Source organism: Sorex fumeus, unplaced genomic scaffold (genome assembly GCF_029834395.1).
Source record: "Sorex fumeus unplaced genomic scaffold, SorFum_2.1 ptg000020l, whole genome shotgun sequence".
Classification (NCBI taxonomy): domain Eukaryota; kingdom Metazoa; phylum Chordata; class Mammalia; order Eulipotyphla; family Soricidae; genus Sorex; species Sorex fumeus.
The window spans coordinates 3,510,540-3,535,000 of NW_026606077.1; the positions used below are offsets into that span (position 1 = coordinate 3,510,540).

The 24,461-nt window shown below is 36.1% G+C and overlaps 1 protein-coding gene across 1 annotated transcript in view; it reads right to left on the reverse strand.

The window, feature by feature from the left end:
* Nucleotides 1-24,461, reverse strand: part of CTNNA3 (catenin alpha 3) — a 1,757,578-nt gene that overhangs the window by 1,585,366 nt on the left and 147,751 nt on the right. The window contains exon 5 of the mRNA XM_056113567.1: nt 19,425-19,544. Within this exon, the coding sequence (XP_055969542.1) occupies nt 19,425-19,544 (120 nt within the window). The remainder of the gene's footprint in view (nt 1-19,424; nt 19,545-24,461) is intronic.

Consider the following 24,461-nt stretch of genomic DNA (forward strand, 5'->3'; position numbering starts at 1 on the left):
CTCCCAAAGCTGAATCAAGAAGATATAAAGTACCTGAATAGACCTTTTCACACCAAGGAAATTGAAACTGTAATCAAAAGTCTTCCCCAAAACAAAAGCCCAGGTCCAGATGGATTCACTGGAGAATTTTTCCAAACATTTAAAGAGGACCTAATTCCAGTTCTTCTTAAGCATTTCCAAAAAATTGAAAAAACAGAAACTCTCCCAAACATTTTCTATAAAGCCCATATCTCTCAAATACCAAAAGGAAACAAAGACTCCACAAGAAAAGAAAACTACATACAGGCCAATATCCCTGATGAACACGGATGCGAAGATCCTCAACAAAATACTAGCAAATAGAATTCAACAACTCATCAAAAAGATCATACACCATGACCAAGTGGGATTCATCTCGGGGATGCAAGGATGGTTCAACATTCAGAAATCAATCAACATAATCCATCATATCAATAAAAGAAAAGATAAAAATCATATGATCATATCAATAGACGCAGAGAAAGCATTTGACAAGATCCAGCACCCGTTTATGATGAAAACCCTCACCAAAATGGGGATAGAGGGGACTTTCCTCAATATAGTTAAAGTCATCTACCACAAACCTACGGCAAACATCATCCTCAATGGGGAAAAACTGAGAGCCTTCCCCCTAAAATCAGAGACAAGACAATGATGCTCACTCTCGCCACTACTGTTCAATATAGTACTGAAGTACTTGCAATAGCAACTAGGCAAGAAAAAGATATTAAGGGCATCCAAGTAGGGAAGGAAGAAATCAAGCTCTCACTATTCACAGATGATATGATACTATACTTATAGAACCCTAAAACCTCTACCAAGAAACTCCTAGAAACAATAGACTTGTATAATAAAGTGGCAGGCTATAAAATCAATACCCAAAAATCCACGGCTTTCCTATATGCAAATAGTGAAAGATAAGAAAGTGACATGAATAAAACAATCCCATTCACAATTGTGTCCCCGAAAATCAAGTACCTAGGAATCAGCTTAACTAAGGAAGTAAAGGGCCTGTACAAAGAAAACTACAAAACGCTACTTCAGGAAGTAAAAGAGGACACGAGGAAATGGAAAAATATCCCCTGCTCATGGATGGGGAGAATTAACATTGTCAAAATGGCAATACTTCCCAAAGCACTGTACAAATTCAATGCGATCCCTATAAGGATACCCATAACATTCTTCAAAGAAATGGAGCAAATACTCCTGAAATTTATATGGAACAATAAGCCCCCACGAATAGCTAAAGTAATTCTTGGGAAAAAGAAAATGGGAGGAATCAACCTCCCTAACTTCAAGCTCCACTACAAAGCAGTAATAATTAAAATGGCATGGTACTGGAACAAAGGCAGGGCCACAGACCGATGGAACAGGGTGAAATATCCGTACACACAACCCCAAATATATGAACATGTAATCTTTGATAAGGGAGCAAGAAATGTGAAGTGGAACAAGGAAAGCCTCTTCAACCAATGGTGCTGGCATAACTGGACAACCACATGCAAAAAAATGAACTTAGGTCTCGACCTAACACCATGCACAAAAGTCAGATAAAAATGGAATAAAGATCTCAACATCAGGCCAAAATTCATAAGGTGCATTAAAGTCAAGGCCGGCAAAACCCTCCACGATGTTGAGGTTAACAGTATCTTCAAAGATGACAATCTACTGACAAACCACGTGGAAACAGAGATAAACAAATGGGACTATCTTAAATTAAGAAGCTTCTGCACCTCAAAAGATACAGTGACCAGAATACAAAGACAATCTACAGAATGGGAAAGTATATTCACCTTAACTTTAATAAAGAACCATATTTGAATCTCCAGTGTAAAAAATAAAAGTTACAAAAAATGAGAGAACAGTGCTAAGGAGAAAATTGTGAGCACATAATTAAAGCCACCAGAACAATTACTAAATCTGGTTCTTACATCTGCCTTACTGCTCATAAAAATCCCTCCTCATTAAATCCACTGGCAAGCTGCATAGTTGGTCAAGACAGTACCAATGAGCTGACTTTAAATTAAAATACAGGGAATAATATAAAAAAACACAAAAATGTTTCCTCCCTACACTTAATAAAACAGAAACTACTAAAAAGAACTTAGTGTCCATAGGATGAACATAAAAAATTTCCTAACAGATTGTCTTAAATCTGATCACAGTTTGAAATCCTCAAGGCAATCACCATGACTGCTTCTGAAGACAGCTTTGAAACAAAACAGAAAGATATTCCATGTTACATTTCCTTGATCTCCAATCTTCAGGAACATAAATCACGTAGCACACACACACACACATCATGAAAAAAATCACAAAGAAAATATTTACATAACATAATTTTATAGTAAGTGTTTGATTTTATATACTATCTCATATTTGAAAAACATTTTTGTTTTTATGTTCAGATTATTTTGTTCTTGTAGTGTCTAATATTTAGTAGAAATAAAACTTTAGTTAATAATTAGCTAGGTCCGGGGGATGGGGTTCTGTGATTGAGTGTTTGCTTTGCCTTGTGTGAGGTTCTGAGTTCCATATTCAGCACTGAAAAAAAATAAAAATAAAATGGATTGTGACATATGGCTCTATAAGAGAGCACTATGCCGTAGGTGTGAGTCCCTGCATCCAAACCCCAGCTTGCAAATTATCACGGTCACGGTCCTTCCGTTGTTCATCGATTTGCTCGAGTGGGTCCAGTAACGTCTCCATCATGAGACTTGTTGTTACTGTGTTTGGCATATCAAATACGTCACGGGTAGCTTGCCAGGCTCTGCCGGGCGGGCGAGATACTCTCGGTAGCTTGCCAGGCTCTCTGAGAGGGGCGGAGGAATCGAACTCAGGTCGGCCATGTTGGCCACTTGTAAGGCAAACGCCCTACCACTGTGCTATCACTCCAGTCCACTGCAAATTATAACAATAATAATAATAATAGAAACAATAATAACTAGCTACAAGAAATATTCAAGCTTCCCCATTTCTAACCAAGTACTTATGCAATTAAAATAAACGTTTTGGTTTACTGAAAACTCTCTCAGAAAGTTAACCGTAAGGAATAAAAGAGTGAGGGCTGTTACTAGAAGGGAATACTGCTTGAAAAAGGTTATCATTGTTAGCCAAACTTCAACTGTTTATTACACTGAAGAAGGAAACTGAGCAGGAAAAAATTGAGAATAAAGAGAAATAGGAATTCTTAGTAGTCTATCTCAGAGGATAGAAGGAATTGGGATCCAGTACAGAAGATTATTCTGGGACTCAATAGAAAACTAAGTATAAGGAAAGAAGAGTTGTTGGCAATGGTATCCTAAAATAGTTACTGAAAGCCAACTGTCTAATCCAGGTGAAATGTTTCGCAAAATCTAACTGTATTCTACAGAAGTAGAAAATTATTTTTTTATTTCTTTATGATTTTCAAAGTTGCTAATAACTAGAGCTATTTAAACTTAGCACAACATTCCTCTAAATGACATCATTGTGTCACTGCACTATTTTGGCTAAACGCCCACTGGTTTAATTTCAGTAACATCCTTTGAAATAAATGCCAAGTTAAAAAGAAGTATCATCTCATGATTTCTTTAAAATAATTCTACTAATTTCAAAGACATGCTTCCTGGAAAAGATCTGTAAAATTCCTTTTATAGGCTTTACCATACTGGAAGAGTACATTAACAAAGACAGCAGCAGTTACTAACTACCCAGAACTTAGGAGTATTATACCTTGTAAAAGAAAATATGCTTCTGAAAAGTTCCTTAAAAGTGTGTGTTTGCACCCATTTGGACCTGGAATAAAACTGATTCTGCCATTACATGTGCATTCTAGAACAAGTTACCAAATAGGTACTTTCTTGAAATTTTCTTAAACTTCTCCACTCTTTCTGCTCTGATTTGGGTGAATCACAAGCTAGTTCAAACTTCAAGATGAACAATTACTTCACCCACCTGTTGTCAGACTTCCCAGACAGATGGAGAAAAGTGCAGACACATTTTATCACTTCACTAGCTCAATGAACCAAAAAGTAAAATTACAAAGAGGGCAAATAAACAATCAGACATTCCCAAGGAAATTTTAATTTCAAAAAATTGATAAGTTTTTACAGTATAAGTAAGTATGTACCATGAAGTATCTGGAACATGTTATATTATTTGTCACTTAGCTAAAATTTAAGCATAACTAGGCATACTAAATTCTATCTGACAGTGCTAACTAAGTGATACCTTCCTTCCCATCTGGCTATGGCAGAAAAAATAATATGAAAGTCAAAACTCAAAGTAAATAAATAAGGCCTTAGCACTCTCTCTCCCCCTCCCTCTCCCTCTCTCTCTCTCTCTCTCTCACACACACACACACACACACACACACACACACACACACACTCCATTACTCACTATAATATAATGTCTGATTTATTTCTAAATGTGCAATGTTCCAAATTCCTGGAGATTTGGAACTTTACAGCAGATACAAATTTGGCAATTATATGTGCAAAAACATCCCTTTTTTTCTTCAAGTTTATTGAGATATAATTGACAAATAATAACTTTATATCCTATAATAATGTTTTTGTTTAAAACCCTACTTTGCTCAGGCAAAAATTTAATCTAATCCCTTTCAAGTAAACACAGACCAATTGCATGATTTCTCAAATCAATTCCATTTTAATTCAATTATAGTCAGGTTTAAATACCCCTGGAGTTTTCTTCTGATTCTTCCTCCTTGAGGAAGAGTCTAAGCCTCAAGTCTATTCATATAGCAGCCAATGTAAAACCATTGTTAAAAATAGTCATCTAGGATCTACCTTGATCTTTCATGAATTTCTTATTTCTGATGCATTATCTCTCACCTGGTCATCAGCACTGACCAGTACTCTCTCAAATGGCAAAACAATAGTCTGCAATTTGCAGCTAACACTGCATCCTCTGACATTCCTGGATTCGACTATATACCCTCCCCTTCCCCTTGTCTACCTTCTTTCCTTTCCTCTTCATGTGAATATGCTCTCAGAGTCTTCTCTCATATGATTTCTACACTATGAATCTGGTCCGAAGGAAATTTTCTGATGCCCTTTCACGCAATTTACAAACCAATAAGATTCTGACTGATAACATACTAGAAAATACTCACTCTTCTCCTTAAGTTCCTTAGAAATCTTTGTGATTACATAGGTTCAGATTAGGACTGAATTGACTCATCATCTCAGATTCCAGTAGATGATCCCATGTCCCTCACCTTGTGGAATGTGTAAGGAATGTCAGACAATGGTAGTAGAAGCAATGAAACAGACTAGACGTCAGCTTGCTCTATTCCAGTCCACTCTACTCACTCTTTCCAGCTTGGAGGGAGTTTCCTCAGGTGACTTAGGAAGGGATAAAGAAACATTATTGTACTACTTAACTTTTTTTAAAAAGGTGGGGGAGAGGATGCTGGAGTGATAACGCAGAGGATAGGATGCCTGCCTTTTATCCTATGGTGCTTGCCTTTCAACCGGCCAACCCAGGTTTGATCCCCAGCATCCCGTATGGTGCCCCAAGCACCAACAGAAGTGATCCCTGAGTGTAGAGCCAGGATTAACCCCTGAACATCACCAAATGAGGCCCGTAAACCAAGAGAGAGATTTTCTTTAAGTCATTCTTTATTGTCTAGGCCTTATTTGAAATTTTCTTCAAGTGTTAATGATCCAGTAAAAAAAAAAAAATTGGGGAAAAGAACAAATCATATCTTATAGTAAAATTAGAACACAAAAATTTGCATTTAGCCTCTTGGAAAGTGCCCTAATTCCATATTACACCAAACTCTAACATTTCCTTATCAATCTCCCTTCATAATATTCTTTTAAACTAGGTGCTTGTTGAACCACTGGCTCCTACCTAAGAATCATTTTATCATTGGGCCACAATGTTGTTCCTAAGTCCCATTCCTTACTTAACTTACCTTAGCATTCCCTTCAAACAATACTACCATCCTCACATTAAGCATTAGTTATTATTCCCTACCATAAAATAAGGTAGGATTCAGTGAGTAGGAATTAAAAGCAAAAGACCTAGTCTTTTGTTTTGTATTTATTTGGAGCAGGGGGCAGAGCACAGCTAGTGGTGCTCAGGGTATATTCCTGGCTCTGGCTCTGTACTCAGACTTAAGAGCCCATCTGGGGTGCCAGAGATTGAACCCAGGTTGACTATATGCCCTACCCACTGTACTATATCTCTGGCCCAAAGGCCTAGTCTTAAATATATTACCAAAGATATATCTGCTTTCACCCATCATTCCAAGGCTTAGGTCATAGCTGTATAACATTCCCTATTGCATGATTTTTTTTCACATTTTTATTAAAGCACTATGATTTACAAAGTTATTAATAGTTGAATTTTAGACATACAATACTGCATCACCAATCCCACCACAAGCGTCAACTTCCCCCCACCAATGTTTCCAGATTTCCTCCCATATACCCCCATTCCACCCACCATCAGCCTATCCTCTTGACAGGTACCTTTCTAGTTTGGTTGTTAAAATTTGGGTCTCTTGAATTCCACTGTTGTTGACTCTATGGTTTGGATATTTGGTTCTATCATTCCTTAACACCACATTTGTACCTTGCTCCCCTGACTTGGAAACTGTCACTTCTCATCTGTCTCTTGCCCACATCTCCACTATTTCTTTCCTTCTCCTCCCAAACTCTGGGGCCCAGGTTGATCAGGGCATCTATCCTTTAAAACATTGCATTCCCTCATACAGTCATTCTAAATATCACATATGAGTGATATCATCTTGTATCACAGGATTGTTTTAAAGCCCAAATAAGTTACAGACAACTTGTATAAGAGACATTCACAGTGTAAGAAGTGGAAAATCTTTATGACTGTATAATATCTAATATGTTGGGATCCTCTCAAAATAGGGGCGGGCAACCAACCCTCATAGCTCTCACACGGTACTACTGGTAACCACAGCATTCACACCCACATCCTCCAGTCACCACCATATACATGGACCAGTTTCACAGACCCATGGCAACTCTCAGAAGAGATGCCCAGCCAAGCTGATGAAACTCATGGGCATACAAGTCTAGGCTGAATCCTCTGGGGGACCCTCAGGATGGGGGCTGGCTGAGGATCATCTCAGTTATACAGATCCTGGAGAAACACCTTCAAATTCCACAATACAGACAGCCTAGTAGGAGCACAGCAAATTAGATGGGAATGTAGCATAGAAGCAACTGAGATCAATATACAAAAACAACACGGAAGACTAAACTAGCCACAAAAAGCTCAGTAAATCCTCAGACAATGACTTTAAAAACCCCACTGTGAAATACAACAATTCTCACAAACTTTTTTTTGTGCTGAACTATTTTTTGATAATTCCACTTACCATTTTTTTGTAGCAAGCAATATAAAAAAAATTATTCTGTGCCTGACAAGAGAGAAGACTAGGGAAGTAGGACAATGGTAGAGGGAAGGTAACTCTAGTGGAGGGTGTTGGAGTTCTTCCTGGCCACACCCTGGTCACTTGTACCATGGTGCTTGTGAACAGGCTCCAAGAAGGTGATTGCTCTGATATGGTGATTGCCAGGAAAGTCATCATTCCCTGACAATTAGCATGGTTCCATGGCCTTGCAATTGCCTATGGCCAGGGATTTGAGATAGGAGGAGCTGATACCTGTATTATCTGAAAAGCTCATTGTTCCATCTCTGCATTAGGTCATAGAAATCTTGTGACACCTCTTGACGCTCCCTTCCATCTAGCCCATATAACCACAGAATACATCTTCCTCTTCCTGTCTGCCTCCTTTTCTTCTTTCCTTCCTTCCTTCCTTCCTTCCTTCCTTCCTTCCTTCCTTTCTTCTTTCCTTCCTTCCTTCCTTCCTTCCTTCCTTCCTTCCTTCCTTCCTTCCTTCCTGTAATGCATCCTTCCTTCCTGTAATGCATTCTTTTCTGCCCTATACTTAACCATTATCCTGTCCAATAAACGTTGTCATATGATCATCAGTCTGTGACCTGCATGAATGGTATCTTCCAGCTTATCCATGGCATGTGTATCTTTGAGCCATCAGCCCTAGATCACATAATAGTCTCCATGTTCCTGGGTCTTGATGTACCAATAGCTACAATGGGATTGGTGTGGGAACACTGAATACACAAACCAACTATATTATGAACAACTTTGTAAACCATAGTGTTTAAAGTTTTTTTTAAATTCAATATATATGCTCTGCTAGCATTCCAAATCTTATATTAATAATCTGCATGCGAATATTTAGCACTAACTAGATGCCCCTCTATCACTATGTAAATAATGTCACCAATTTTTTGTTATTAAAGTGAAATCCTGCATAGTATGTTTCCTAAATAAAAATACTGTCATAGAAGGTATTACACATGCTGGGAAGAGTTTAAATTCTTTCCATAAATTCACTTCCTTTATAATTATATTTTTTTCACAAATTCTTCTAGTAGAAAATTGCTTTCATGCATAGCAAACAAAACTTTCATCTTGCTGTGTGAGCGACCATATGGGTCCTATTATTTTCAGCAGACTAGCATCATATACTGATGGGAATTTTATTCAGAAATCTAAAGTTTGTGTTCACACTTAGGAGGAAATCTAGCCAACTTTCAGGTTTCTGTTTGATATAACTATGTCACTCATTATTTTTATGTATTTCCCTTTTGAAATGCAAACTTCCCAAAATACCGTATAATTACATAAGTTTACATTTCAACAGTAATTTCTCCTCACTGTTCTGTATGCCAATCCTGACCCAAGAGAATCTTTTATAAAGTCCATTTCTAGAGTTTGGCAAGTTGAGAATAACACGCATATGACTACATATGATATAAGTTATTGTTTTGAGATCATGATTATGTATTACAAAGACATGCTTATGGATTACTTATATGATAAAATAATTCCTCATCTTACACACAATGTTATTCTAATCCCACCAGTTCATTAACATAATTCATTAACATAATTCCCCAGATGTATGCTGTTATTTTTAGAGAACTACTAGGGAAAACAGAGGTACTTTACCTTCAACACTCTATATACTTATCTTAACTGGGTGCTTCTTGTTGGTCTGACTTGATTCAGTTTGGTTTTGGAGGACACACCCAGTGAAGCTCAGGACTCACTCCCAGCAGTACTGGGGAGAATATGTGGCACTGGAAATCAAACCCAGACCTCCTTCATGCAAAATATGTGTTCTATCCCATATCTCTGGTGAAATCTTTATTTATTACAGTTATTTATGGTTATTATTATTGTTTTTGAGTATATAGATCTCTTAAATTACTAATCTTCAGCATAAATACATTAAAGATCAAATTTCATTTAAAAAATTAATGATCTCCTCTGTCTTTTGACAATACTCATAACTGTTCATGTTTTTCAGTATTCTCAATTGCTTTATTTGTCTAAGAACTCATCTTAGAATGTGTTCATTGAACTAAGGTCTCAAACAAGACCACATGGAAAATATATATTAAAATATAGGTGAACATTTATTTGACATATTTTTTTTCATTTATCTCTACTATTGACAGAAAGAAATTACCAACTTTTGGAGGCCAGGGAGTTAGTACAAGAGTTAAGATGCATGCCTATTGCATACAGCCATTCCAGGTTAGAACCCCAGCACTACATGGTCCCTAGAATACTGCTGAGTACAGTCCTGTAGGGCCCTGTGAACTGCCAGGTGTGGCTCTAAAGGCCTCGAAACAGCAGGCCCTGAATAGGGATGCATCAAATCCACAGTCAGGATGGACAAGAATCTCCGGGAGGGGCTCCCCAGGTCTCCTGCACATGGTCTAGGAAGCCCTAAATTCCCCCAAATCCTTACAAGAAATTATCAAGTCCTTACATAAAGGATGTAGCACTGTAGCACTGTCCTCCCATTGTTCATTGATTTGCTCAAGCAGACACCAGTAACGTCTCACAACAAATTATGAGACTTGTTGTTACTGTTTTTGGCATATCGAATACATCATGGGGAGTTTGCCAGGCTTTGCCGTGTGGGCAGGCAGTATACTCTTGGTAGCTTGCTGGGCTCTCCGAGAGGGGCAGAGTAATCGAACCTGGGTTGGCCGTGTGCAAGGCAAACGACCTACCCACTGTGCTATAGCTCCAGCCCTACATAAAGAATAGAAAACAAAAAGCTGTGAAACATCTGGGGCTGGAGCGATAGCACAGCGGGTGGGGCGTTTGCCTTGCACACAGCCAACATGGCCGATACAGGTTCGATTCCCAGCATCCCATGTGGTCCCCTGAGCGCCGCCAGGGGTGGTTCCTGAGTGCAGAGCCAGGAGTGACCCCTGTGCATCGCCAGGTGTGACCCCCCCAAAATAAATAAATAAATAGTACGTCTGACTTTAAAATACAGATATTTAAAAAAAAAAAAAAGCTGTGAAACATCTTAAAGTACAGAGTAACAATTATGCCAGAGGAGCAGATATATGCAGCTTAATGAAATAGGAAACTACTGATACTGCATATACTACAAATTTAAGTGTACATGTATACAAGAGCAACCCTTACTGATCATACATTACTTAATATAACTTTCTTTCTTTTCAAAAAGAACCTACCAGAAATATAACTGATTTTTTTCCTAGAGCCCCTCACATTCTTTTACATTAAAACATTAAAAGATCAAACATTTAAGATATTATACTAGAAATTATGTACTTCCTATTTTCAATACAAAAAAAAGTTCCTGATATATTTCAAAGAGAAATCTAAGGTAACTCCTTCCATAGAGATGTAAATTAAAATTCAGTTACACATTGTTATTCACTACGGTTTAGTCTTTAGACTTAATATTTCTGTTTCTTAAGTGAAATAAATATATTCCTTAGTTGTTAAATAAGTATGACTTTAAATATGTCTACTCCTTCTATGGTACAAACTTATGTTTTTGTTCAGTGAGAAATAGACAAAGGAATTTTCTCTAATTTTTTTCTCAGCAAGTTCACACTGCTGCTTAACAAAAATTATCTTTTTTTACATGACATTTTTTTCCTTAAATTTTTATTAGTGAAACACCATGAGGTACAGTTGTAGACTTACAAATTTTTGTGCTTGGGTTTCAGTTATACAATGATAGAGTACCCATCCCTCCACCAGTGCCGTTCTCCACCACCACTGATCCCAGTATCCCTCCCACCCTCCATCGCCCCCCCTCATGGGGCAGGACATTCCCTTTTGTTCTCTCTCTCCTTTTGAGTGCTGTGGTTTGCAAAAGAGACATTGAGTGGCAAACATGTTCAGTCTATAGTTTACTCTCATCACACATCTCCCATCGTGAGAGGAACCTCCCAACACCCTTTATTTGGTGTTCCCTTCTCTATCTGAGCTACCTTCTCCCCTAGCGTGTGCGGCCGACCTCAAAGCCATGGAGTAATCCTCCTGGTACTTATCTCGGCTATTCTTGGGTGTTAGTCTCCTATTTTGTTACTTTATGTTCCCCAGATGAATGCAATCTTTCTATGTCTGTTACATGACATTTTATCACATTCCTAGGACTTGCTACCCAGACCCAATGTCAGAGGTAATGATTTACTCTATAAAACAAGCTTCAAACAGATAAAGAAGTCCCAAAACTTGAGGATTTACCATAATTTTGTTTCTAAATTCATAGTTACTATCAAAACTGCCTAAAGTATCCCATTCCTAATAACTCTCAACATTGAAGTTGGGGAAAATGACCAAAATTAAGTTGCCTTTCATTTAAAAAATATAAATTTAGGATGGAGATATAATGTACGTGGATCAATAATGACGTAGATATTTCATACCAATGAAAGTAACAAGGCAGGCTTCCAACTGTCTCAATGTTTAGATGGGGAGATGGAGAGCATAGCACCATTGACAAACATAAATATCTAACACAGAATGAGAAAACACTATTATTTCTTCATTAAGTGCACGATAAGAATAAAATGTGCAATTTTAATCATATTCAGAGTACAAAAATGCTCAAAATAATCAAAGCAGTTTTAGCCATTACCTAAGTACCTCTGATCAACAATCAGCACCACACCTGGAGAACCAGCCACAGGTCAGTTGTTTATGCTATATGGATGTGGACACAGGTCATTACCTACTTAATTGGGTATGTATCTAATAGGCTCATACAGCTCTTTTGGAACAAAGGTTTTATAATAAAGTGATAAATATTCAACTGTTGTGTGATCAGATGCTATAATAATATGAGCAGCATTTACACACAGAATGTATACAGTAATGTTGCTTACTACAACCAAGAAAATACTGGGTTAATAAAAAAATATTTAGAAAGAACAAAACCACAGGCATTACAGGTGGCAATCGTTGCATTTGCAAAACTCTCACAACTAACACTAAAAATAATCTTGAATTTAAAAAATGAACTGAATATCTCAATACATATTAAATCAGCTCTCAGGCAATCAGGCAATCAGCCCCTAACATACCGTGTATCATCTACAAAAGGATGGATGAGGGTCAGGATATGACTCAAGAGTCAGGGGTCCATGCTTTGCCAGCACAATGCCTGAATTTGATCGCAAATATTTCATGACCTCACAAGCACTGCTGGCTGTGGTCTAGTAGATCCCACCCTAGCATTGAACTGTCTGATCTTGTTGGACTAGTGTCACCAGGAATGGAACCCCCTGTATTAATACCAAAAAAAAAAAACAGAGGTATAATTTTGTGTATTCACATTTAAAACATTTTATAAAGTACAACTAAATAACCTCAACATTTTCTTTGATTTTCAGTATTGTTCTAGGCAAATTCCAGTCTCCACTATTAACACTAAGAGCTGCAGCAGTAGTTCTTTTCCTGAATAGAACATAACAATAGTCATTGTGATATTTAGTGACATTTTCTGAATAGGTATAGAGGTAGACATACCCAGCCTGTATGTCTACATCATCAAATTTAACATGAATATGCTCAAGGTTATAATCTTCATCAGTTTTATATTTAATGTTACTAAAGTTGCTTTTCCAGAACAAAAGCTGGTAAGCAAAATCAAAAGGTCCCATGCTCAATGAAGACCAAGTCACATTGGAAAATGCAGAGCTGTAAAACCACATTCTTGGGGGGCTGGAGAGATAGTACAGCAGGTAGGGAGCTTCCTTATCAGCCAACCGATCTGGGTTCAGTCCCTGACACCCTATATAGTTCCCTGAGTCTACCCTAGGAGTGATCAATCCCTAAGCACAGAACCATAGATAAGCCCTGGGCATTGCATGGCATAGCCTCAAAACAAAGAACTACATTCTTACTCTCTTCAATAATCTGTACCTCAGACTCAGCTTCTCACATTCAATCTATTCTCTTATATTCAATCTATCCTTTCTAACCTATGGAAATATATAAAGGATAACTTCCACTGCTGAAACGTCATCTGTTAAAACACAATATGTATGTATGGAAATTTGTCCTTTCCTTTCACATGACAGTAAACACCAAAATAGACCAAAACTTTATGATAAAGGATAACAAAACACATACATAATTAAAGTATCGGTGGCAATATAATCTGTTCCTACATATAGATACAAACCCTACTACCAGATAGTCATTCAAATCCAGATTTTACTAAGTACTCACTATGCTTTCGCAAATGCAATTGGCTATTGAGATAGAAGTAGCAATAATGTTCTGCTATAATTTGTTATTTAATTTTCCACAAAACTTAAAATTTGGCTTATGGACCAGTAGTATCAGCATCAATCAGGAGTTCGTTTGATTCACTAATTGTATTTCAGCCTACTGAACTGAAATTTTTTTTTTCTGATCTCTTTCTTTTTTTATTTTTATGAATCACTGTGAGACACACAGTTACAAAGTTGTTCATAATTGGATTTCAGCCATTCAATGTTCTAATGCTCATACCTCCACCAGCATATATTTCCATCACCAAATTCCAATATTAATTTAGAAAACTTTCTGCATGATATTTTTACATAGTAAAATTTTAGACACATGGGTTTTAAAACACAAGATATAGAAATTGGCCAAGAAATCAAAACACCTATACCATAGAAAAGCACAAAATTTTTGTATTATTTCTGTATCCATGTACTGATACAGTTGAATCCTTCCTCTTATAAAACACTATAATTTTACTGCATTGTCTTTTCCATTTTAAAAATGCTTTACTGGATGATTTCCATTTATGGATGGTTCAACTGACTAATATGCATATGTACGTAAAATCATATATAAAATTACCCTCATTGTTTCTACAATTTAGTAGAAAGACCAATCTCCAAAATAATCCCATAGTCCCAAAGCAATGTTTTCTATAGATTCAAGGAAATTATACTCTTTCTGGTCTCCCTTCCCTTATCCTGATAGAAAATTCGGTTTTGATCCTAATTCCTAGACCCAAACTGAAAGAAACGGAAACTTTCATTGAAGTATGAGAATAATCAGTAAAAGAATAAATAAAAACTTCACTAAAACTTAAATGTTCTGTGTCCTATTTTAGTATTTTGCTATGCATCTTGAACAATCAAAAGAAACTTCTTTCTTCTTATGTAGGGAAGGAAAGCAGCTAGAAATTTGCATTTTTAAGATGACTCCATCCACAGTCTTTTGGGTACAGATGGAAGATTCTCTGAAATGAGAGACACACTCTCATCATCTTAAGGAACTAGGCAAGGCGCCTCCATTTCACACTTGCTTGGATAGAGGAGAGTATCATGCTACCTTGCAGAAGTTAAAACAGAGGAAAACATCTCTAAGATTTCAGAGCCCACAGAAATAGAGATTTTCCTGGAGAGAATGGACCTCAGTTACACCAATGATGCTAACAGAGCCTGTCTGCAAGCTGCAGCTGAGCAAGCTCTCCCAGTTCATGTGTTCTCATAGCCTGAGTCCCTTCTGCTCTGACTCTGGAATGTCATTAGAGAGCATTTCTGTAAACCACCCAGTTTCCAGAATCATACAGATTTTCAAATGGGAGAGAAAAGCGTTTTGTGTCTGTATGTCTTCTCTGAGGGCCAGGTTACAAACCAGAGATGTCAAATGAGCAATATACAAATGGCTAAGTTATGCTAACACACACACACACACACAAGGAAATATCACTTCCTGTTACCTCATCCCAGTTCTGCCATTAGTAAATTGTGTAGACTTTTATAAGATATCTAATCTCCTTGATTATCATTGTTCTCATTCCTAAATAAAACAATTTGGTTAGATTAATTCTGAAGACACCTTAATTTAAAGTTCTTTGATTCTTTATACCTTTCTTAATTTATATCTTAAGCTACCAATATCATGTTAGCAGTAAAAAACCTACCCTCCACATCCACTGATTATTTTCAAGCAGAAAAATAGACAAGAGATGATAATACACTTAAGGCTATATTTTAGTTCTATCCCCAATAGAGGTGACTCCTGATTCCAGTCAGGAGAAAATCCTAAGCATAATTGCTATAGCTCAAAAAACAAAACTAAACTAAACTAAACTGACAGGAAAAAAGGAATTTCAAATGCATAATAAAATAAACTGTTTGGGTTAACTTGAACTTTAATGTAGCACACTTATAATTCAACATCTCACATCTGTAGAGTAAAATTTTAATAATATCTGAACTGTTTGGGGATCTTCAGAAATCATATACACATTGCATAAATAATTTTACTTGATTGAACCAATAAGAAACAGAATAACATCTAATAAGCTATGAATACTTTAATATACCCGTCTTTGGCTCAGTTACACATACAAGAAATAATTCACTCTGAACTCTTTCAAGGCAATTGGTTTAATTCCAAATCAATAAAAAGAAAGATACTCTCCCAAATGAAATATTAACACATTTCATCTAACAAAGGCCACTGAAGTGAATCTATTACTTTCATAACATTTTTTCTAGAACCTCAATACTTCTCCATAGTGTTCATTCAGTCCGATCCTCAATTACACTTTTCCTTGGATTGCATCTAAATAATCCCATATGCATATGTACTGTATCTTTAAAGGACCTATGTAAAATATATTTAGAACTTTCATTTTCTGAATTACTGTAAATGGAAGCTCTATGCTCTCAGATAAGCAACTGCCAATTCTACGTCATTTCATATCCCCAATTCTATATAGTCCATAATATAGGGCTTGCTATTAATCTTTATATTGTGAAGAATATCATTGTGATTCATCAATCCTCTTCTCTGCATGCTATCATACAAAGCAAATACTATTCACTTTTGTTTTTCTAAGTCTTATTTTCATAGGAGACCTAGATGGCTTTAGTCCTCATATTTCTTGGGTGCAATTAAATTGTAAGCCTACAATTATTTCCTATGTGGTTAGTCTATATCAGTCAGGAATTTTGTTGTCAATATCAAGAGTGCTAATTTACCAGAAATCATTGTCACTAAATAAATTTCATCTAATTTATTTATATTTTTTACTTATTCATAAGAAATACCATTTCATTTCATTCCATTTTTACCAGATTTTATGTACCCTTCTGGTTTTGGAATCATCTAAAGGGGTTAATTCACTGAGCTCAGTTAAGAAGAGAAGCTATTTCATTCCTAATCATCATCACTAAGGAACAAATAATACAATGCTTGTTGGTATTGCCAACCTAGAACTAGTAAGTATAGGTATTCAAATGTAATAAGTATATTAATTGATAGCTTAGCCAGAACATTAGGTATAAGCCCATATCGCCACACAGATTGCGACAGTATAGTACTCAGGATTTTAACTTTTTCACTAATTTAAAAACCCAAGAAAATTTCTTGATTTATAATGTCTCAAATTAATACAGAAATGTGGGAACTACACTATAGATGAAGTGTGTTATTACCTGGGCTGGAGCGATAGCACAGCGGTAGGGTGTTTGCCTTGTATTCAGCCAGCCCGACCGAGCCAGGTTCGATTCCTCCGCCCCTCTCGGAGAGCCCAGCAAGCTACCAACAGTATCTTGCCCGCATGGCAAAGCCTGGCAAGCTACCCGTGACGTATTCGATATGCCAAACACAGTAACAACAAGTCTCACAATGGAGATGTTAGTGGGCCCTCGATGAAAAACAGGAGGATAGTAACAGTGACAGTGTTATTACCTTGCGGATATAACCATATATTTAAAACTTTTTCCAACTGTAGACCCTTTCTAATTTGTTTCCTTCCTGTGTTCCCTTGTCCTACTAGGGTTTTTTTCTATTCTTGTGCTGTTGCCCCCTTGGAATTATGTCTAATATCATGCTAATGTGCAATGTCAATAAGAGAATAAAAAATAAAGAGTCCAAGCAGGTAGATTCCAAGGTTACATATCCAGAAACTAACATTTCTACTTTGTACCTATTTCCTTTAGGCTGACTCATGCTGGAAAACCCATCACTTCCTCTATCCTGGCCTCCTCTCACCTTTTCTAAGCAAAACTTTTTCAACATTAATCTTGTGTAGTGGGAAAATGAAAATATTCTTACTTCCAGATCTAAAAATATAGCTCAAAAATGCCCTACTGCATAAGCACTCATTCTTTAAAAATAAAAAATAAGGAATATAAAGGAAAGGTTAAGCTAATCTCACACCTAGGAGAGAAAACAAAATAAATTATAATAGATATACACTACATGCCTCTTCTTTATCTTCACACTCACAATTTACTCTAGCAGTCCTCAATGTTCTTCTCCAAGATTTCTGCCCTTGAAATATTCAGTTTTCCTGATTTACAATTAGCTAATGTAAGAATCCAATCACTGAAAATGTGTTAATGAGAACACAAGAGAAGACAGTGACTACTGCCTGCCAATTCAAATATACCTCAATGGTAAAATACGGGTCTTGGAAACAAAACTGTACTAAAAATCGCATAGATCTGAGCGGTGTCTCACAGTATTTTAAACACTGTCATCTTTATCTGAGAACATACTGTACTAGCTCTAACAGATTATAATTGCTTTTTATATGCTGATACCTAGGTCATCACCAAATAAAACAAATAAAATTTTAAACAATAAAATTGAATAAAGTTTAAAACTTATTGCATTTTTTCTTTAAAGTTTGTATAGAGGGGCTGGACCAATAGCACAGCGAGGAGGGTGTTTGCCTTGCACGCAGCTGACCCAGGTTCGATTCCCAGCATCCCATATGGTCCCCTGAGCTACCGCCAGAAGTGATTCCTGAGTGCAGAGCCAGGAGTCAGCCCTGAGCATCGCCAGGTGAGACCCAACAAGCAAAATAAATAAATAAATAATTTTTTTAAAAAAAGTTTGTATAGAGGTATTTTGTATGCCCCAGAACATTGTACAAAACAAAGATAAGGTAATGGGAAGATTCAATGCCAATGTAATGTCTGTGATAAATGCCTAGAACACAATTCTTTTCTCAAGTCATTATTTCTACAACATATTCTATCAGCTTTGTGGGATACAACTGTAGGAAGTACTACTTTGAAAACCTCATCCAACAGAACCAAAGTTTGTGATTTAGGTAATGACAAGGAAGTCACAACCTTTGCAACACCAGCAGGAAAGACTTAAGTAATAGACTCAGTGCCTGGCCATGCAAGTCAGCTACTTAGTCATTTTTCAAGACACTATTCATCATTGAGTACATTCCCGAATTTCATGCACCTAATTTAACAGGCTCTTCTGATGGGAACAAACATTTGATCAGAGTAAAAGTTTGGCGATCCTGACACCTAGTGGCTATGAAGAAATAAGAACATTAACTTGAGGATAGTAACCAGTTTGATCTTCCCGAAAACAGAGGATTTATTATCATTAACAATATAAAACACTAATTCTAAAAGTAGCATAATGAAATGCTATTTTTTATCTTTCCCACTCTGGAAAAATGCATGATTCACTAAAACATTAACAATAAAATAGTCTATTTTTACCTGAATTTATTTTGATGTCTACCACAAAGGTTGAAAAGAAACCTTCACTAGCAAAGTATATTGTTCTTAAATCTTATATGAATTATTAATACTAATTTTCAGAGTTCAGACAAAAAACTAAAGATGGATGCATATTATAAACTCATTACTACTCATTGCTTTATTAAGTAAACTCACATATTTTTCCCTATCTTAATATAACTTTTCTTCCCAAGCATCATCATGTCAAATATAAAAAGCTTTCTAATCAAGACATTATCATACAGGTTTCTTTTATGCCACTGAGGCAAATTTAGTAAATGGATAATTTCCCTTCACAACCCAACTGGAATTTTCTACATATGGACATTTCTAAAAGCCCTAAAGTTCATCTAAAAACAAGGATCACACTGAATCATACAGGAAGCTTTGCGGACAGCAGGACATTATAGCACGACGTTTTTTCTCCTCTAAACATTAGATAAGTCTCCTAGACCCACCTGATCTCTGAGAAGGTTAGAGAAGCCTGAAGTAATTCGTATCTCCTCTACTGAAGATAATTCTCTTACCTGTTGACGTTTGAAGGCTAAATAATCCAGATTTTCCAATTCTTTTCCAAGTTTTTGGTAGGTTTTCTGGAGGTCAGACTTGTTGGAGACATTTTTAAGAGATTCAAATGTCTTTTGAAACTGAAATTGAAAACAAAGTTAATCTTTAGGATAGCAACATATTTTTCTCAAATTCCTTACTAGCTAGTAGAGAGAAATGGTTACTACTGAGACTCAGTTTCTCCCAATTATAATACAGTGATAAAAATACAAAATAACTTCCTTCCAATGAATAATTAGGAATGATTATAAAGTATTAGAAATAGTTCCCAAAGTACAGTCAATATTTTTACATGAATAAGAAGCTAGTTTAGTCTTTGTTCCAACAAAAGAGCATACTTTTTTTAAGAAATCTTTGGTTTTTTTTTTTTAATTTTTTTTATTAGTGAAACACCATGAGGTACAGTTATAGACTTACAAATTTTTGTGCTTGGGTTTCAGTTATACAATGATCAAATACCCATCCCTCCGCCAGTCCCATTTTCCACCACCACGGGTCCCAGCATCCCTCCCACCCCCTGTCCCCCCATCCCACCCTGCCTCTGTGGCAGGGCATTCCCTTTTGTTCTCTCTCTCCTTTTGGGTTCTGTGTTTTGCAAGAGAGGCATTGAGTGGCAATCATGTTTGGTCTATAGTCTACTTCCAGCATGCTTCTCCCACCCTGGGAGGATCCTCACAACACCCTTTATTTGGTGTTCCCTTCTCTATCTGAGTTTCCTTTTCCCCTAGCATGTGTGGCTGGCCTCCAAGCCATAGAGCAAAATTCCTGGTACTAATCTCGGCCACTCCTGGGTGTTAGTCTCCCATTTTGTTACTTTATGTTCCCCAGATGGATCTTTGTTTTAAAACACACCTTTATTTTCAAAGAAAAGGCACAATGAATGCATAATTTTAAATCATAATTGAGATGTATTAAATAAGTTATCACATTCCAATCATGGAAACACACTATGGCAATAGCTGCTCATCTATGTAGAAAAATCTTTATAGATTAAACACCCAGGAAATTTCAACCTTGACGATCTCTCAGGTCTTAAATCCCAAGAAGGCAATAAAGCTAATATTTTGATGATAAAAACATGCATAGCATGTTCAGCAAATATTTATCTATTTATTATTTATAATATAGATGTTACATAGTATTTGATTTTACAGAATTAGAATGCTTCCATTAACTTTTAAGTCAGATGTTAGCTAAATACAAAGGAGAAAAAAATGCAATGAATGAAATAATACTGTTCAGTTACAATAATTAATAAATCAGAAGCAGCCTATAAGAAAGTGAATTGTTGGCTTATTTTTATTAAATTAAAGCATATTTTGAATTATTAATGATTGAAAATGCCAGCCCATGTCATTCACAAGACAAATGACATCTATATTTGTCCTTTTCTGTCATTTATTTTCCTTTTTTCTTACTATGCACCATTTAGTTAGATTTCTACAGATATTAACTTCACCATTTTGTATATACCAGAACTTTACTATAACTATGATGCTATGAGGCAGGTTAATAAGATTTCATAGAATATAATTAAGTTTCTAGGGAAGTGATTTGACCTTACTATTTCAAATTCTATGACAAAAAGTCATATTATAATGGTTTTCTATGGGGGCTGGAGCAATAGCATAGCGGGTAGGGCATTTGCTTTGCACACGGCCAACCCGGGTTCGATTCCCAGCATCCCATAGGGTCCCCTGGGCACTGCCAGGGGTAATTCCTGAGCGCAGAGGCAGAAGTAACCTCTGTGCATCGCCGGGTGTGACCCCAAAAGCAAAAATAAATAAATAAAATATTAAGGATTATTTTTAAAAAATAAATAATTATGGTTTTCTGCTGAACTAACATCTACTGAAGCAACACCTTCATCTCAATCCAGGGAGAGAAAGATCAAATGGAAAATAATAGTGCTAAAGCTACCACAACAGGACAATAAACTAAAATCAACAAATAATCTTTCAGAACCTACCATACGAAACACTAGGAATATAAAACAAAAAAAACATTTCTTGCCCTAACAGACTTTACACAGTACACGGGAAACTAAAAAGAAAACTCAGGAACGGAAACGACACTGACATTTATTAAGTGCCTGCTCAGTGCCGGTTACTTGATGTGTTCCAATTTAACTCTCAAAAGAACCACAGGAGTTTCTATTTCTCTTGCAATCCTATGAATAAACTAAAACTCAAAAATTTGAACTGGTTCTTAATACAATGTTCATGCATTTTTCCCCATCAGTAATTCTCACTAAAGGCAAAGTTTCAATACAATGAAAGATTAAAACAGTGATGATACAGAAAGAGAAAAACTCACAGATACTGAGAGACCAGATACAGAGAAAATGTGAAAGAATTCAAGTTGTGCCAAATCCAAATGACAAAATGTTTCCAGAAACTTAAGTGGGAACTGATTTTTTCCCAAAGTTTAAATTTAGTCAAAATCTATTATTTGTCCCTTTTTTAGCATAACAAATTTCTTTTAACATAACTCTAATAAGCTTTATATTATTTATCATGTTGTATAATTACTTCCCAGCCTCTTCTCATTATGTTGGAATAAAAATAACACCATATCTAAGATTTGAATCATTTTAAGTACATTTATCGATAAATTAATATTCTAATCTATCAACCAAATTCCAAAGTAATAGTTATCCCCAGAACTTTCTCTTTCATAAGACATTAGATATATTTTTTGAATATTTCTTCTTCAGATTTACATTTGTGAAATTTACAAAACTCCAAATAGAAACTTTAGGGTAAACATATTTGTAGTGCTTCAAAATAATAAATATGAAAACCAATATTTCCAAATAATCTGTTCATAGCCAAAGAATAAAGGTAGAGAATCCAGTAATGATACATTACCACAAGATGTTTTTATTAAAGGTCAGAGTTTGCATAATGTGAAGATTTTAGCTTGAACTTTCATTATTAGGACTTACATCACCCATATATTGATAAGAAATAGTTCAAAGGACACAGACACAGTGACACATTCATTCCTTTTAGTAGATGTTTTTCTACTTATAACAATAATTGCAAGGATGGGCCACACAACATCCGTGTTGTACCTGTAACTTTGTTTAGATTCCTAATAAGCACACCCACCTTCACCTTCCAACATATATACTTAAATAGTTAAAGGGTAAGAGCAGTATTTGACCCTGAAGAAAAAACTAAATTACAACAGATCAAAATAAGACAGTGGTTGAGGTGGGGTTTAGATTGTAGAAATATCCAAGTATCCCCAAAATAATTGTTAAACAATGAATATGCTGCTATTATTATAAATTCAGCATAAAATAAAATCAAGCTTTAAAAAGACAAATGAATAACTATAAAATATAAACCCCAAACAAGCCAAAAGTATGAAAATTAAATATTTAGATGGTCTTTGAACTGAGAAATCCAAATTCTATCCTATTTGACTACTTTATCAAATAACATAAGGTAGATAAGAATGCGAAGACACAAACAATATCTCTAAGGCAAACATTCACCATAACTGTAAGCATTATAAATGCTCTCCCAGACTTGTCCTCTCATTAAATTCCTTCTGCTCAGAAATAATAACTATAATAGTAATCCACCAAATGAAACATCAGTGATGACGATTGCTCATCTCCGGTTAAAATAACTGAAAATCTGTTTCACAGGAAAGAGAAGTATGAATAAATCAACATGGAAAATATCTAATTAGACTCAGCATTCTCACTACCCAAATTCATTTTTCTCCTTTTCTTGACAACATATTTTTAAATAAATCTGAGCCAATGTTCTATACAAACTACACATTCAATGTGTTCATTTAAATTATGCAAATTTGTGGAGCAATTTGAGAAAGAGGACAAGAAAAAACTGGCTACAGCAGCCAGAAAACGTGCAGCCAGGGCTCTGGCCAATAAATTCCCTGGCCCTTACCGCTGATACCCCAGCTTTCTCTTGTAGTCAGAGCAATAGAAAGAATCAAATAGCTGCACAGTTCCAGCAGTTTACTAATTCTCATAATGAAAAATATATCAACTCTCATTGTACCAAAAGAACAGCCAGCTCAACAGTTGACATTTTTCTGTATTTAACATTTCATGCATTTGTACAAGGTGCAGACTGTTGCCGGTAACATGAAAAGAAATTTCATGCTTACAGCATTATATGCACAAAAGAGTATCCAATAAGTGCCTGATTGTATGCCCTGAAACACCAAGTGTGAATTTAATGTCCTTAAAATGTCAGTTTGAAACAATGCCAAAAGATTTTGGAAATGAAAGCTGAAGAAAGGAACAGTTCAAAAGAATAATATATTAATGTTCTATAAATATTAATGTTTGGAGTAAAAAGAAATTGTTTTAAGCATAAGAAACGGCTAATTCACCTTACTTAAATGTGGGAACCACAGAGTATCCAAAGTGAAGTATGACCTATAAAACAATTATTTCATTTTTCTAAACTTCAAACATTGATTCACATACTTAATTTCCAGAAGAACTCACTCACATTGCTCATTAAAAGGAAGCTGAAAATTGAAATAGAAAAGTAAAATGCATACACATATATGGGTCCAAAAATAAAAGATTACATAAATTAAGAACATGATTGGACTTGAGATCTGAATTAGAAATGGTCCTTGGAGGAATGAAGAGATAGCACAAGAATTCAAGTACTCGTTTGCATGAGGCCATCCCTGGTGTGATTCCCAGGCACCACATATGGTTCCCTGAAACTACCTGGAGGGATCCCTGACCACAGAGCCAGAAGCAAACCCTGAGAACCTTTGGGTGTGACCCAACCCAGAAAGGGAAAGGAAAGGGAATGGGAAGGAAAGGAAATGGAAAGGGAGGAGAGGGGAGGGGAGGGGGAGGGGAAGGGAAGGGAAGGGAAGGGAAGGGAAGGGAAGGGAAGGGAAGGGAAGGGAAGGGAAGGGAAGGGAAGGGAAGGGAAGGGAAGGGAAGGGAAGGGAAGGGAAGGGAAGGAAAGGGGAGGGAAGGGGAGGGA